The sequence below is a fragment of the Lampetra fluviatilis genome, chromosome 56, assembly GCF_964198595.1.
Source record: "Lampetra fluviatilis chromosome 56, kcLamFluv1.1, whole genome shotgun sequence".
Classification (NCBI taxonomy): domain Eukaryota; kingdom Metazoa; phylum Chordata; class Hyperoartia; order Petromyzontiformes; family Petromyzontidae; genus Lampetra; species Lampetra fluviatilis.
In genome coordinates this window covers 2,107,363-2,123,724 of record NC_136330.1, presented here as the reverse complement: position 1 = coordinate 2,123,724, position 16,362 = coordinate 2,107,363, and the positions used below count along the sequence as shown (strand labels likewise).

At 46.0% G+C, this 16,362-nt stretch overlaps 2 protein-coding genes across 7 annotated transcripts in view; both read left to right on the top strand.

The window, feature by feature from the left end:
* Nucleotides 1-39: 39 nt before the first annotated feature.
* LOC144950064 (DNA dC->dU-editing enzyme APOBEC-3C-like) lies at nucleotides 40-7,069 on the top strand. Its single transcript, XM_078880061.1, has 3 exons — nucleotides 40-1,060; nucleotides 1,890-1,914; nucleotides 3,365-7,069. The coding sequence occupies exons 1-3, from the start codon at nucleotides 428-430 to the stop codon at nucleotides 3,574-3,576; spliced, it is 870 nt and encodes a 289-aa protein (XP_078736187.1). The 5' UTR covers nucleotides 40-427; the 3' UTR covers nucleotides 3,577-7,069.
* A 1,996-nt stretch (nucleotides 7,070-9,065) lies between these two features.
* The window catches only part of LOC144950062 (high affinity choline transporter 1-like), a 29,321-nt gene continuing 22,024 nt past the window's right edge, over nucleotides 9,066-16,362 (top strand). For 4 of the 6 annotated variants that reach the window (XM_078880058.1, XM_078880053.1, XM_078880059.1 and 1 more), the window contains exons 1-4: nucleotides 9,066-9,407; nucleotides 10,012-10,101; nucleotides 10,330-10,628; nucleotides 13,711-13,824. In XM_078880058.1, the coding sequence (XP_078736184.1) occupies nucleotides 10,445-10,628; nucleotides 13,711-13,824 (298 nt within the window). In that variant the 5' untranslated portion in view covers nucleotides 9,066-9,407; nucleotides 10,012-10,101; nucleotides 10,330-10,444. The remainder of the gene's footprint in view (nucleotides 9,408-10,011; nucleotides 10,102-10,329; nucleotides 10,629-13,710; nucleotides 13,825-16,362) is intronic. The other 2 variants (XM_078880056.1, XM_078880054.1) reach the window with 2 other exon arrangements.

The following is a 16,362-nucleotide window of genomic DNA, read 5'->3' as shown; positions in this document are numbered from 1 at the left end:
GAAACGCATTCGCACCGCTCACATGAGCCGTGACAGCCACTCGGTGACGAAGAAGCCAGCGTGGGCTGGCTGCTTGCGTACGCCTGTTGCGTGTAGGGACCGTGTTTACCGGGACACTCCCGGTGGTTTTAAATGACCTTTGATACGTGGAAGATCTCGTAACGCGAACGCTCCGTCCGATTTTGCGGTGTTATCCCCCCCGCTGGAAGGGTGACGACTGACAGCCCCTATGGATACAACACAGGCAGCTGAGAGTGCTGGAAAGGGGAATGCTTTTACGTATTCATCAAATATTCAGGCAATTGTGATGCGCTTTTACCTTCAAAAGCAATACGTTTGATTGGTTTTGGTAACTTACCGACAAGAAAGGAGGAGAGGAAACAACAACTTGACGGACGTTTCGGCCGGCCGGCCTTCTTCAGAAAACATGTCGGTCTTCCTCCACAAGAAGCTGCCCCTCAACACGTTTCTCTTCGAGTTCGACAACCTCGAGAAGGCGTACGGAAGGAACAGATGCTACATTTGCTTCAAGCTCAAACCCATCTACGCCGTCGGCGCCACCGGCACCACCGGCACCACAGGATCCGAGCTCTGGGGCTACGCCACCAACAAGTGGGAGGTCGCCGACGGCATCCCACGCGAGAGCCCGGAGAAGCGCGGCATGCACACCGAGGAGCTGCTGCTGGATGAGATGACACGCCACGTCCGCGAGCACGGCGGCGCCAGCTTCTGCATCGAGTGGTTCACGTCGTGGAGCCCCTGCCACCGCTGCTCGGGGCTGCTGCACAGCTGGCTGCGCGACGTCGGCGGCGGCCGACACCGGCTGCGCGTCTGGTTCTCCCGAATCTACTACGGAGACGTCGGGGCCGTGCGGGCCGGGCTGCGTCGCCTGCGCCGCGCGGGGGTGCAGCTAGGCGTGATGGACGGGAGGCTGCGCGATTACTGCGCGCACGCCCTGGTGGACACGGCGCAGGGCGATCCCACGCCGCTGTGGCTCGTGCCGTGGCACATGAACGTCCCCCGCGTCCAACGGGCCTTCGACGAGATCATGGACGAGAAGGTGAGAGAGCCAGGATGGTGCTGGTGGTGCTGGCGGCCGTGGTGGTTGGCTGATGTGCTATCGAATGCTTCCTTCCCTCAATTACACGTGAATGATGAGGCAATTGTGGACAGAGTGGAGAAGTTTCTGTACCTGGGCAGTTTGTTTATGACCAGCTCTGGTTTGGCAGCGGAGGTCTCAATCTGAATCAGTTGAGCGGCATTATATTTTCATCAGCTGTGTAACGCCGTTTGAAAGCTGCCTTCTCTATTGCTCCATACGAAGCTCCGGGTCTTCTCGGCCACAGTTATTCCCTCTTTATGTTTGCGAAACATGGATCCATTTAAAGGAACATCTGCACCAGTTTGAAACATGTAGGCTGGCCTGCCTATGATCCATCCTGGGTTTAACCACACTGGTTTGTTTGAGGAGCTCATGGATCCTTGAAAGATCTGGAAACAGTCCCATCAGTGAACTCCAGCAGGCGAGGCTATGTTGGCTGGGTCATGTAGCCTGCATGCCCAGCCACCGCATGCCCATGCAGCTTCTATTTGGCTGGATAAAGGAGGGCTAAACAGGCACGGCATGGGCTTCAGAAGAGATTGGGCTGATGTGGTATAGGAGAATTTGGGAGTGTGTGGACTTGCGAAGGATAAGGTACTAGCGGTGTCAATATTGGACTCTGTGAAGGAGGCTCGTGAAAGACGCTACCAGGCAGTTGGAGGCAACCGGCCTCCATCACCAGCGGACCATCGCCGCTGCATGCGCAGTGTCTCCCCGTGTTTCACTGCAATGCCACTACTGCCCAAGTACATTGCTAACAAAATCATATTTCTTTTTGTCTTTGCAGGACGACAACGGGAGTGATAACTCAGGTAAATGGATGGCCAATGTATACTTTAAATATGCAGTATTTCCATGAGAGGGATAATCCAGTCAATTGGAATGTGAACCCAGTAAACATGCATTGTCGGGCCAAATATTGGTCTGTTGTTGGAATGTTTGCACCGATGTTGGTTCAATATTGGTCCAACATTTCCTGTTGACTAGGGAGAGTCTTTAGTTTGCTTGGAGCAACATATTTCAAAAGGAAACATTGTAATAGTAAAAATGCCCTTTATTTACCAAAGAATTATCTCACTGATCTCAAGTACTCTTTTTCGGGAGGGCCGTGCATTGGGACGTTTGACCAGTCCCATGAATGAGTGTTAAGTATGCCCACTGTCGCCAAGCCAGTCCGCCATGAGGCGGAGAAGAAGTGCAGTACAGTAGTTTTATCGTTCCACTTTTGCAAGAATGAGAAGTGACATGTGGTTTCACATCAATCCCAACAGACGCGGCACTGTTATCATTGTGTAAAGGAAAGCCGACACAAGGTTGCAGGGGGTTCGTCTTTTAATCCTTTTCTCCCATCCACACCTGTCCCCAGCCGTCCCAATCTCGTTCCCGCCAAAGGCCCCTTCTTACCGCCCGTTCTCCCCTATATCTCTTCGATTACCCCTCCCACTAACCCTCCTATTGGTGGGAATCCTTCCCCTGACACCCATACAATTGTATTCACCATGATGCGATTAGCATTCAATGTGAGAGTATTACTTTTAACTTACATCGGTTTATACAGTTACGTTTGACTTTTCATTTGTAAACTTAAAACTGTGTTTGTCACCATCATTAAACACTGCCAGTTCATAGCACGTAAAATCGAAGGGTTATCACGTGACGATCTTGTTTGGTGGTGGAGGGTTAATGACAAGAATGTTGGCATGAAACTACTCACCACGTGGTTTAGCCCAAAAACAAGTAAGGCTTCATAGGAACTTGGGAAAATAGGCGATGGAGGAAGATCCAAAGGCAGTGTAGAATTCAAAAGTTGAGGCGTGCGAGGGGAACGAGCTGAAACAGTTCCAATTTTTTTAGATCTCATTGGCAAATGTATTCGACACGAGCGTGAGAGAGGATGATGATCGAACACAATACAGGTTTTTGGGTTAGATCGCGTAAGTATAAATGTGCCGTAACCCCACACCACCCGACACAGCCAATTAGTAAGGGATTTGTCGTGTAAACAAAACGCCAATGAGTATTGTAAATTGTAAATGTTGTGGATTTACTCTCCAGCACACCGATGGGCTGAAATAGTAACTAATTAGCGTTTTGTTTACGTGACGAATCCCTTACTAATTGGCTGTGTCGGGTGGTGGAGGGTTACGACACAACATTTATACTTACGCGATCTAACCCAAAAAAACTTTATTCTGAATAATATTTGTCGCTAAAGCCGATGCGTTAAACTGATGATCGAACGCGCGTTTCCGCTCCCCCCAGACCCCGGGAAGCTGTCGGAGTCCATCAGCGGCGGGCACGAGAGTTGGCATGACGATGATTTGCACCTGCCGCTTGAGGATCTGACGGTGGTCGTGGAGTGCACGCCCAGCAAGCAAGGACCTCCCGAAGCCACGGCCGCCCCCACGCTGCCCAGGAAACGACAACAAGAAGACCCCGTGGATGCCTTGACGGCCAAGAGGGCCCTCTTTTAAATTTTGTACCTCTTCATGCGTATACTTGATCAGGTGCGGCACCGCTACATTTGCTAAACGTATGTACGGCATCGTTTTTAATGTTGTGTATGTAAAAAGAAACCAAGTACAATTGTTCATAATCAAGGTTTTTGGATCAGATCGCGTTATTTATAAATGTGTCGTAACCCTCCACCACCCGACACGGCCAAACGGTAAAAAATGTGTCACGTTTTTCAAAGGACAAAATTATTCACTTGTTTAGCCCACCGGTGTGTTGAAGAGAGAATCAACAGCATTTTAAAATTTGAGTACGACGTTTCGCTGATAATTACAATCAGCTTCATCGGGCAAAAATGGTGAAGCTCTCCTATATTATGAATAATATTGGTCGCGAAAGCCTACGCGTTAAAAAGTCCAATTGTGTTATAAATGATGCTGTCGAAGTTCGTGTCGGGCGATGAAGAATTTACGTTGAGAGATACGCCGCTCGCGGTGTATCGTATTCACCGAATGGCCCCTGAAAGATGCCGTCACAGGACTACTTCTGAGGTCGCTGCAATAGACAGTTTTTTTTGTAATAGTAGGTTTTTACCCTTTTAACTGGTACAAAACTGACACCTTTATTCAAGGCATCATGTTTGCAATGACCACAACACAAGTAGTCAAAAAAGCAAACAAAAAGAAGCAACTCTGATAAGGATGATAATATGCACTGTCCTTGAAGTTGATTGGCCCACACCCGAGACGGCTTTCTTTAGAGCCTAGTCCCCATTGGTGTAGGGCCAGATGACACCAGAAGGCGTACAACTCAAACACAGTGCAATATCAGAGTATTGAGAGCTCGGGGTAAGCATTTACACTATGAGATCTCTTTTACCAGTGGCAAAATATAATAGTAGGTTTTTACCCTTTTAACTGGTACAAAACTGACACCTTTATTCAAGGCATCATGTTTGCAATGACCACAACACAAGTAGTCAAAAAAGCAAACAAAAAGAAGCAACTCTGATAAGGATGTGTTATTCACACTTTTAATATACACGGGAAAGATTGCTGGTCGCGTGTCTATCGAATCAACATTTTAAAATCTAGAAATAATCTAGGCCATTTTAAGAGATTGGGCTGATGTGGTTTTTTTTGGGAAGTCATTAGTTACTGGGATAAGACCATCAACTTTCCATGCTTGAGAACCTGGTTTCATCACAGATAGCTTGCCCGGTTTCTCATCCGGGAGATGCAATCGAACCGGCAACCTTTGGATTGCACATCCAGCCTGCTAACCATTGCACCACGACAGAGGCTGCTGTGATACGCGTTTCATGTGTCCTTGTTCACCAGTTGCCAATGCAATTTTTGGTAAATTTTCTAAAAACACAGCAGCAATGAATGCATTTCATGCATCGGATGTTAATGGGTTCACAGAATTAAACTGACGAGTGACTGGGCCATGCTTTTTTCCTCAAAAAGTAGAGCTGGCGATATGAGAACTAAGCACAGAGGAGCCAGTTTCGGTGGGTGTGGGATGATGTCAATGGCTATTATTGCTCAGGTTGTTTGATTGACCTCCGCAGTATTTTCGATGGAGCTGAATATGACGCGTAACCTGCATATTTGATTTACATTCCTCTCCAGAAATTATGTTTAATTTTATTCGTTAGTCTTTCACGACCAATGTGCTTTAAGGGAGAGCTGAGCTTGCTTAACACCTGGTGATAATGGATGTAGTCTCCAGGCGAAATGTAAACATTTTGCTCGTCACATCAAAATGCGCAACTTTAAATAAATGTAGAATTTTTATAACAACACAAATTTTGATTATTTTTCATTATTAACTACTTGATTATTTAAATTTACTAAGGTCACCTTTTATTTATTCCATGAAGGAGCATTTTGCTTCTCCATGGGAGAATGGAGAAGCATACATTTAGAATTTTTTTTTATGATTGTTATTAAACATTTTTATTATAATGATTCTACCAGGGCTTTTCATTCTGTGGAACTAATACTGTATATGATTGCTATAATTGTACTCTCCATTTTGCTTCGTTCTGCTACAAAGTTTCAAGTATTTTTTAAATAGTTATAATTAATTTCAATATTTTATAATCACAATATAGGATAATTTCAATATAATATTCTGAACATCTGCAGTTTTAGTTAGACGTTGAATATTTTCAAGTTAATTTTATGCTAAATTTAAGCTTTCCAACGCCTCCTTTTTAATAAATGTTTTCTCCTACAACATCAGAGTGCAGCGCCACATTAAATACGCACTACAATGACAATAGTTTAAAGCGATTTGAAGCATGTTTTTGGGGTGGAGGGGACAGAGCGTTGTGACGTCATATTTTAGGGGGGGTCTAACTTTTGTGACGCCATGTGACGATGGAAGGGAGATCAAAAATCGTCCAAAATCGCATGACGTCATTTATGGACGGCTCCTTATCGTAAAAAAGAAATGATTGTACCTGCACTATCATCTAACACATTTTTTGCTATTACGAATTATATTCCGTATGTTTAAAACTTCTAAGTGCAATTTCACCTTCTTGCCATAGCATTATTAATAGTGTTAAATTGCTACGTTTAGTCTAAATGTCTCGATGTAATTCGGGTCGCCTTTTGCAAAAGCCACGTTGTCTCGTGCGTTTCAAAATATGTTGAACCTATCTACGTGACTTTACCGAAAAACCCAAAGAATATTTCAAAATATGTTGAACTTGTTTGGCAACGTACGTAGCCACCCGTGCGAATCGACGGCACGGATGGGCTGATCTCGTGTCCGACCCGACTGAATGGACACGTCAAAGGTCACAACTAAAACACGTGTGGGATATTGCAAACGAGCCATGGGATTTCGATTTAAAGCTTTCGTGACTGCAGGGATACATCTTCTTGGTTCTTTCGGTAAAGTCACGTAGAAGGGAAGTAATAAAATAATACAAATAAAACATAATAAAATACAATTCTCACGACGTTTCGGCCACAACGCAAGCAGCAGTCCTCAGGTGAAAACCAGGTCTGTCGAGGCGACAGCGTCTGAATGAAACAGCACACGAGCTTGGAGCATATATATAAGCTGGGTTGGAAGGGGGGAAAAGGGCGCCTTGCGTTGTGGCCGAAACGTCGTGAGAATTGTTTTTTTTTTATTTTATTACTTCCCTTCTACGTGACTTTACCGAAAGAACCAAGAAGAAGAGCCATGGGATGGTGAGCAGATTTTCTCATGAGTGTCGGCCCTCTCGTCCCAACAGAGACCCCATGTAACTCCACCTGGGTTCAAATCTCTGTACACATGCAATGTTATTTTCAATGCACGTCTATTATGCTGCCTACAGCCCATTGGACGTCATGATTTTATGCGGATTTTAAAGACTAGATGCTTCTTTTTGCACAAATATATTTCCCGGTACGAAAATAATACATTGCAAATGAAAACTGTATGTATATACAGATACCTAATGTATTGATTGCAGTATTGCACTGATTGCACTCTGAATTGTATTGCTGTTTTATAATCCAAATATATATTTAATAAATTTAACAATATGTGTCTCACTGCGTTGCACTCAACCGAATGCTGTAGCTTATATTTTCATAATCACCGTCAGCCATGGCCAATCCACTGCTGGATGAATGGCTCCCACTAACTATTGTGGTTGCCACTTTCTATTAAATAAACGGACTCCTCTGCTTACGAACGAGTTAGGTTCCAGAGGTCTGTTCGTAAGTCGATTTGTTTCGTAAGTACAACTCTATTTCCGTCGATTTCAAACACGTTGTACGGCGTTTACACTAAATCCGGCGGAATGGCTTTAAAAGTTGTATCATCTCCTGTAGATGCCACTTGTTCTTAACGTTCTGCAGATGTAGATGCCACTTGTTCTTCACGTTCTGCAGATGTAGATGCCACCACCGCCATCTATTGTGCGGTGGTTGAACTTACGACTCTCGGTCCGAACAGGCAACTCGACATACGGACACGTTTGTTCGTATCTCTGAAAATTCGTAAGTTGAAAGTTTGTAAGTAGAGGAGTCCTGGGTAAGCTGGACCCTGCAACCTACAGCTGACTTGATTTCATCCCTCCATCTCCTCTGTGTACGTCTTTTATAGATCTTATTAAAGCTTATATTTATATTCTTGGTTCTTTCGATAAAGTCACGTAGAAGGTAAATAATAAAATAATAAAAATATTAAACAATACATTTTATTATTATTTTTATTATTTCCCTTCTACGTGACTTTACTGAAAGAACCAGAGTAAAGCAATTTTTATTTTTGTATTATTCTTTTATCTACGTGACTTTACCGAAAGACCCAAAGAGTACTTTATAGATGTCCACGCGAGAGAAAAACTAATTTTGCATTGTTATTGGGTCCGGATGGTCCTAGATTTAAAAAGAAATGAATTAAATATTTCAATGGGGATAATATTACCTATAACGGATAGGCACCGCTCGCCCCTTGGAGCCACACGATTGGTTGAACGGCAGCAGGCGACGTGTTTCCATTGGCTGGCACGTCAGTATCGCCTATCCGTGGTGGGAAATATAATAAAGGGGCGGCTCTACAGCTGACCGGCGTCCCGATTCAATTACGCACGACTGCGCATGCGCAAGAGTTAACATAATTTATTTAAAAGAGAGAGCGTACGATAACTGTATTTAAATCGTTCTAAAAACGAAGCCTTTAACTTGATATAAAATATGTAAATTAACGTAGATATATGTGTTTGTTTAATGAATGTAAAAATGTATTCCCTTTTCTTATATTTAACGCGCGGTGAAAGTGTCCCCATAGCGTATACGTACCACCGAGCTCGTTACTATATAAACGTGGGGGGGTGGTGTGCTCACGATACAGTGAGTACGGGGGGACTTCAAGGTTGCCAGGTTGGGAAGCCCCTTGTGACTGACAGTGACCTCGGTTGCAACTCCCCTCAAGATGCCTGTTTTGTTTTATATCAACTCTGTTGTTATACAATGGTAATTGCATAAGTTCGATAAAAAAAAATTGCGTAATTAATTTACATGCAGTGGCGCGCTTACCGTTCTCTTAAATTTGCACACTTATCCTGTGTGTTGTTTTATTGTTGCTGTTGTAACTTGCTGAGCCTCACACTACTGGACGTCTGTGCAAAAGAGCTTTGCAGCTCATCGGATTCCTGCCCACCGCCCCCCCGGTATAAGAAGTGTAACTTTTCAAACGATGTAATGAAGGCGTTTATGCGTACGTTTCTATATTTTTGGCTTTAAATAAGTTATCGGTCCACGTGGGGGGTGGGGGGGGGGTTGGTGGTGGGTTGGTGGTGGGTTGGTGGGGGGTTGGTGGGGGGTGGGGGGGGGGTTGGTGGGGGGGGGGTTGGTGGGGGGTTGGTGGGGGGTTGGTGGGGGGTTGGTGGTGGGCGGGGTGGGGTGGGGGGTTGGTGGTGGGCGGGGTGGGGGGTTGGTGGTGTGCGGGGAGGGAACCTCCCGCGCTCGATTTCCTGTCCATGTTTCACCGCGGACGCGTTGTGCCGTGACCCTCTCACCCCCCGTGTGCTGCGGCGTTTTCGAGCGATCCACGACTGGGACGTCCGCCCAACAGGGAGGGGGGGGGCAGGCAAGAGGAGGAGGAAGAGGAAGAAGAATCGGACAAGTGGGAGCCGCATGCCAGGGCGGCGGTCTCTTTGTGTGCCAGTGTCGTCTTCGTAGTGGTTCGGGCAGGGAGGGAGGGAGGCAGGGAGTCAAGTCTCGTGTCCCGCCCTGCGTGGTCCTCATTCATCGGCGGCGATTGGCTCCCAAGGCTAAGCGAGAGAGAGTAGCGAGTTCCGAAACAACCACCCCCCCACTTCCATTCCTGTCTCGAGGTGAGTGTCTGACTAGCGGTGAGGAGGAGTGCCTTGACAATGAGACGTGTTTGACAAGAAGAAGAAGTTGATTCTAGTACGCGAGTGTTTCACAAGAGGGAGTGATTGACAACATGAGCAGAGTGACAAGAGAGGGAGTGTTTTGACAGCTGAAGAGTGTTTGACAGGTGAGTGAGACGAAGGGAAAGTGACACGAGTGTTTGACAGGACACGAGTGTTTGACACGAGTGTTTGACAGGACACGAGTGTTTGACACGAGTGTTTGACAGGACACGAGTGTTTTGCAGGAGCGTGTTACCGAATCGGCGTGGCCGTCAGGAGAGTGTTTCAGAGGAGGATATGCAGTATCAGGAGGACAAAACAGTGTTTGACAGCACATGAGTGTTTGACGGTGCAGTACTCTTTGGCAGGCGGAGAGTGTTTCAGAGGGGGTGAGTGTTTTACAGCATAAGAGTGTATGGCAGGACCAATACACCCCCCGTATAGCCCATTAAGGTTATACGGGGGCTGTATTAGTATGGCAAGAGATGGGTTTTTGAGAGGAGGAGGGAGAGTGTTTTATGGAAGTGTCTGGAGTGTTTGACAGGAGAGTTCCGTTTGCCAGGACCGAGGATTTGACAAAGAGGATCGTGTTACAGAAGAAGCGACAGTCTTGACAGAAGAGAAGGAAATTACCAAAGAAGAGCCTTTGGAGGTGAGTATGACAGAACAGTCACACACTGAGCATGTTTAATTCAATATAGCAGCGAGTGCCATTGTAAGCCTTGTTATAAATAGCATTTCAAAATTCTACTGTGATGAATAATGTTGTTTTGGATCGCCTACAAGATTTCCATTGCACACAGCATTGGTTGTTTATACAATGTCCCCGCTTTTTGCTCTGTGCAAATCCCTTGAAACCCTCCCCTTCCCATGTTAAAAGTGCCTGCCGCTTTGGCCGGGTTCCCATTTGAAGGAGAGCTCTCTGCAGCTCACAGCGGTCCTTGCACCGCCACCGACTGAACCGACCGTCGTGCAGGAGACCTGGACGGGAGGAGATGGCGCTGAACGTGGCTGGCGTGGTGGCCGTCCTCGTCTTCTACATCATCATCCTGGTCACGGGCGTCTGGGCCGCTCGCCGGTCCAGAGCCACCGAGAGGGGCTGCCAGGCCGGGCAGAGCGAGATGGCCATGGTGGGAGACCGCAAGATGAGCGTCGTCGTCGGTGTCTTCACCGCCACCGGTACGGTACCTCAAGACGGACCCACCGGGAGGGCGGGGGCCATCTGGGTAGGGTTGCCACCTTGTACTGGTTTTCTCAGGATTCGCCTCCGATTTCGTGTTGCTCTTCTGGGAAACCTGTAAACCTTCCCTGGACATCATGGGACCTCCTTTGCCAGTACCAAAATATACTAATAGGGGTTTTCCCCTTTTTTTCCTGGCAACAAAACTGATACCTTTTGCAAGGAATCATGCTTACATTAACCACAATACTTGCAGTCAAATGCAAACAAAAAACAATACTCTGATCATTTATGCATTGTCCTTGAAACTGATTGGACCACACCAGAGACAGCTTTCTTTAGAGCCTAGTCTCATATGGTGTTCGACCAGATGACGCCAAAAGGCGCACAGTTCAAAGACAACGCACTACCAGAGTAATGAGAGCTTGGGGTGAGCAGCTACATCATGGGACCGCCTTTGCCAGTACCAAAATATACTAATAGTAAGCATGATTCCTTGCAAAAGGTATCAGTTTTGTTGCCAGGAAAAAAAGTGGAAAAACCCTATTAGTATACTTCCCTGGACAGTGAACGTCTCGGGTCTTGTCAGTTGCGTAATAATCCACCACTCAAAGGACAGGGTTTCTGTATGGGATAGAGTGTTGCTAGATCGCACCCATGGGATTTCTGGTTCCCTCCCAACATTAAAATGCCACGGTGGTAAGATGTTAACGACCTCGCCTGGTATGCAGGAGGTCGTGGGTTGGATCTCAACCCTGATGCCGGTATATTTGGAGTTTGCGTGTTCTCCCCGTGGTCGCATGGATTTCTCTCCGACTCCTCCAGTTTCTCCCTCCACATTTAGAATTAAAATGCATTTGGAGTATTTGGCTGCTATTCATTTCCACATTATAAGCTTACTTCGTCGAACAATAATTTGTGGCCAGGTCGCTTCTGAAACAGATTTATATAGCTCAGTCGGCCTTACCTGGTAAAATTAAAAGTTTAGTTTAGAAAACATCTTCATATAAAGAGGACCACAGAACTTGAGCAATTGTTTGTAGCGCCGACTCACTGCCTGGTTCCTCAGTGATTGTGAGAGATGCAATTTGAATGAAGGACAGCTATAGATAGCTGTTCCCAAATATGAACTAGCCTCAATCCTGGCATTGTATAGTGAAATCTGTTATCTGGGGGAATAAATGTATAGCCCCCCCCCCACCCCTTCAGATGGGGGAAATTCCCTCCATCAAATTGAACCCTGCTTATGACAACGCACTGACTCGTTGTTCCTCTATTGTGAGATATTCTTCCCACGATGTGTCCGGGTTCTTTTGTACATCAGACGTGACAACTCTAGATCAGGGCGGCAGGCCAGGGTACACAGCTGTGTGTGGGGGAGAGATGTTAACTACCTCGCCTGGTATACAGGGGATCGTGGGTTCGATCCCAACCCTGACGATGCCTGCTGTATATTTGGAGTTTGTATGTTCTCCCCGTGGTCATGTGGATTTTTTTCCGGGTCCTCCGGTTTTCCCCTCCACGTTTAGAATCGACGTGCGTTTTAGAGTATTTGGCTGCTATAATTTTCTACATGATAAGCCACTTCAGTGGGCTATCATTTGTGATTGCCAGGTTGCTTCTGAAAAAATAGCTACAAAGCTCAGTTTTAGTTTATAAACACAGAACACCGTTGGAGGTTCTGCAGTTCCGATTAGCGCGGTTGGCTACATACGGTGCGAAAGAAGTTCTACGTACATGGAGCAGTTAAGGACACGAGTTTTGTAAAGCAGTGCCTTCTTTCCTGTTCGTAAATGATTTGCATTGTTAAACGATTACACAATATTTCATGTTAAATAATGCAGTTGCATAAACGCAGCCCTTGGGTTTACAATTAATTAACTGCAGGAGCTTACTTGGAAACCTTGCACTTTTACCGCATACCGGTTTTTAAAAGATAATTATACAGCTTTCCAAAAATGCTGGAAATTTTTTTTTTTGCTGTAAACAGTAATAGGGTTTATACATTGGAAAACCTCAAGATTTTAATCGGTAGGCTTGGCGCACGTGAGGAGAGCAGTGGTTACATAATGGGACCTTTTTGCCAGTATCAAAGTGTCGTGACATCGCGGGATGTCACTGGGTAATGCCGGCCCTAGAGGGGCTCGGTGAGCGCTGAGTGATAGCGCTGGATGGCATCATGCTTGGCGTGCAGTGCCAGCCCTACAGGATAGGGTGTGGAAGTGCCGGCCTTAGGAACGCGGTTACAATAGGCCGTGGCACTCCGGTTGACCCTAGAGCACACGTGACCGGTTAAGTCTACAAAGGGCCCCACGTGGGGGCTAGGGGTGGTCACGTGGTCCAGGTCGCGATCCTGCTCGAGGGTTCTGGGAGGTGGTCGTGGCCAGGGGCGGAGCCGGCCACGCTGCAGAGGATATAAGCCGGGTCCCCCAGAGGGAGTGGGGCTGTTGTTCATCCTGAAGAAGCCTTCGTCTACGTTCTACGTCCTACAGAGTCTCCCAACACGTGGCCCGGGACCCAAGCTGGGGTCCGGTCCATTGTCGCTAGTTACAGTGTGATTAGCGTAGTTAGCCTGGTGGTCACCACCACAGGTTGTTATTCTGTTAAGGAGCAGTTAGCCCGTGTGTTGGTGTTAATAAATGTGTTGCCTCCAAAGAGAACATTCTGCAACTCAGTTGAACTCACTGCAAAAGTATGAAAAGTGAGAATAGGTTTTACCTTTTCTGGCAATAAAATAGGTGTTAAGGGTATCACCTATTCTTATTTTTTAGAGCAGTAGTTCTCAACCTCTGTTGTATGGCAGCCCCCTCCCACCAAATCAAGACCCCCCCCCACCAACCCCACTAATGGCACTCCGCTCATCTCATGTATCAATGTATCGATCAAATTGCGGTGAATATTCTCTCGGGGTGCGTTCCCTCCTTTGGCTTCCATTCCATCATTAGTCTCGACCACTGACCATCATCCCTGACTATAACGTGTCCTGCCCTAGCGCAATAAATGAAACGTCCCTTAAAGTACAGCAGCCTAGCTTAAAAGAAAACCTAATGCGGCCTTCCCTGTGTGTGTGCGTGCGTGCAGCGACGTGGGTGGGAGGCTCGTACATTAACGGCACGGCGGAGGTGGTGTACACGCCTGGACTTGGACTGGCCTGGAGCCAGTTCCCCCTGGGCTGTTCCCTCAGCCTCTTCTTCGGTAAGGGGTGGAGTGGCGGGGGGGGGCAGCGGTGTTGCGCAACAGCGAGCTCCGCATTGAGGCACTCATTGCGTGGCGAACGGGGCCTATCGGACAAAGACGGCGGTCACCGCATCGCGTGGCGCCTTCAGATGCGCTCCTGTGGCCGTCTGGAATGCTCTTCCTTCCGATATTAGGAAGCCGCTGGAGCTATGCACTTTTAAATCATCATCTAGATTGAAAACTCGTTTCTTTAGAACTGCTTTTTGTGTTTTGTTGTCCTTCCCCCGTACCTCCGATTAGCACGGTTGGCTATGTATGGTGCGAAAGAAGTTCTACATACATACAGAGCAACTTGTGACAATGTAGCAGTGTCGTAGGTTTTATACAGGCATCAGTGTCGGCCTCTTGTCAGAATCCGAAGAATATTCTCTTTATTTAATGTGTTCTCCCTTGCATCTGAATGTCCTTATTAAGTTCAGTTTGTACACATTACAAAATGAATAATGAATGAACGCGATCGGCTGGTGCAGTGGGATCACCGACACAATCCGTAGCAGCAGCTCTTATGAGAGACTGAGAGTTGCGATCCCACTCCCGACAGACATAGGATCCGTTTTTTTTCTTTTAACATGCAGGATCGTACTGCAATTGTAGCCTGCCGGACTTGCCACAATTCTTAACAGAACTTTCTGTGTCCTATCCCCCGGGTAACTGATATGTATCCCTGGCTATCGTAGCACGTGGATTGGTGGCGAGCGATGGCTTTTTTTGCTTTGGGCAGTCATTGGTCGATTCAATGCGCTTGACCTGGTTTAACCACGGGCGGCTGAAACGTGGATTCAAACCCAGATTCTCCGCGGCGGTGCTCATTGGTCATTTGAGAAGGGTGACGCTTGCTATGTGTTAATGGTTCTCCCTTATCCAGTGTGTCATTGAAAGCCAGTGGCTAGGTGCCACTACTGTAATGTACACACAACTGAACTGTGCAAAGTATAGGGCCTATAAGAAAACAAGGGCGTTTCCCCAGTTCAATCATTAACCACGAGGTGTATGAATTTGCGGTCACTAAGTGCTTAATCGTGTTTCAACAACGAACCTACCAGTGCGTTATAGAATGGAAAAATAAATAAACATCCTACGTTCGTCACGTAACCAACCACTGCCCATCATTGTACGTACCAAGGCCGTGATTATAATATATATTGGGGGGGGGACCCCCAATATTCAAATATGCTCAAAATGCCCCCCCCCCCAATATATTGCTATAAAATTGATTTCTGTTTATATGATTGTGGTTATGGTTGTACTTTATTAATCCCGAATCTCTGCCATTACATACAATGAAACAAGAAAAGGTAAAAAAGATAAAACAGAGCAATGTAATACAATACACTATTAGACATTATTGTAACAAAAATCAATAAAAAGTCCATCCTATGTGTCAGTGAATTTTTTAATATTTTAGGCAGGAAATGGTAGGAAATTCATTTTCAAATTTAGATTTTTTTTCTGGGGGGGGACCCCCAGACCCCCTGGAAGATTTGGTCCCCCCCCAATGTTGACTCCATGGCTACGGCCTTGGTACATACACTCGCCCAGGAGGTTCGGACACTGAACACCAAACGCCTCCTGACGTAATCGAATAGTTTACCAGATTCAACACGCTGTTTACATTGTTTTGTCAGTTGCTTTTAAAAACGGTGTACGAAGAAAGAAGTGAAAAAGAGCACTTCTGGATGTGTGGTTAGCCCTGATCATATTCCGATGGATTGTGGTGATATTTTTAGTTGCGATTCGATTCCAGAATCTATCCTGTTTTTATGCCATTACAGTTAACTGCATAATTCTACAGAGGCTGCAGGGTTTACATAAACAAATTACGCACGACGTATCGGAAATCATCGACTCTCTTGGTTGGAGGGGGGGGGAATGGTTCTATCGGTATCATGCCATGAGACAGAATACACTGTGTAACAAAAACTATTTTTTTTCCTGGGTAAGAAGTGTTATTTTCTCATCGCTTATGCCTCAAAAGTACAGAAAATGGCTATTATTCCCCACAAACTTTGCTTTTGTGACCAGGACAGTGATATTTTGAAATGTACCTATTTTCAATGAGAAAACGTGTGCATTTGTGTCTTTCGTTCACAGAAAGGCCTGGTCACAAAAGCAAAGTTTGTGGGTGAATAATATCCATTTTCTATACTTTTTAGGCATAAGCAATAAAAAAATAACACTTAGTACCCAGGAACAAAAATTGTGGTACATAGTGTTATCCATTCTGAACTCACAGACAAGTGTGTATATCTCTCTCTGTTTTAGAGAATGGCCCAAAGAAGGGTAATATCATCTTCAGATAACCTTCAAAGTTAACTTTAATGTAATCCACACAACTCGAGGGCACATTTTTCTAAAAACCTTGCCACAGATATTTGTCACTTGACAGGGCATATATACTGTACGCATATTCTCTGGGCTGCAATTCGAACAACATTTGATCCGATGGATGTCATTAACACATTCCTGCGGAGGGAGCTGGTAGGAACGTTGGTTTGC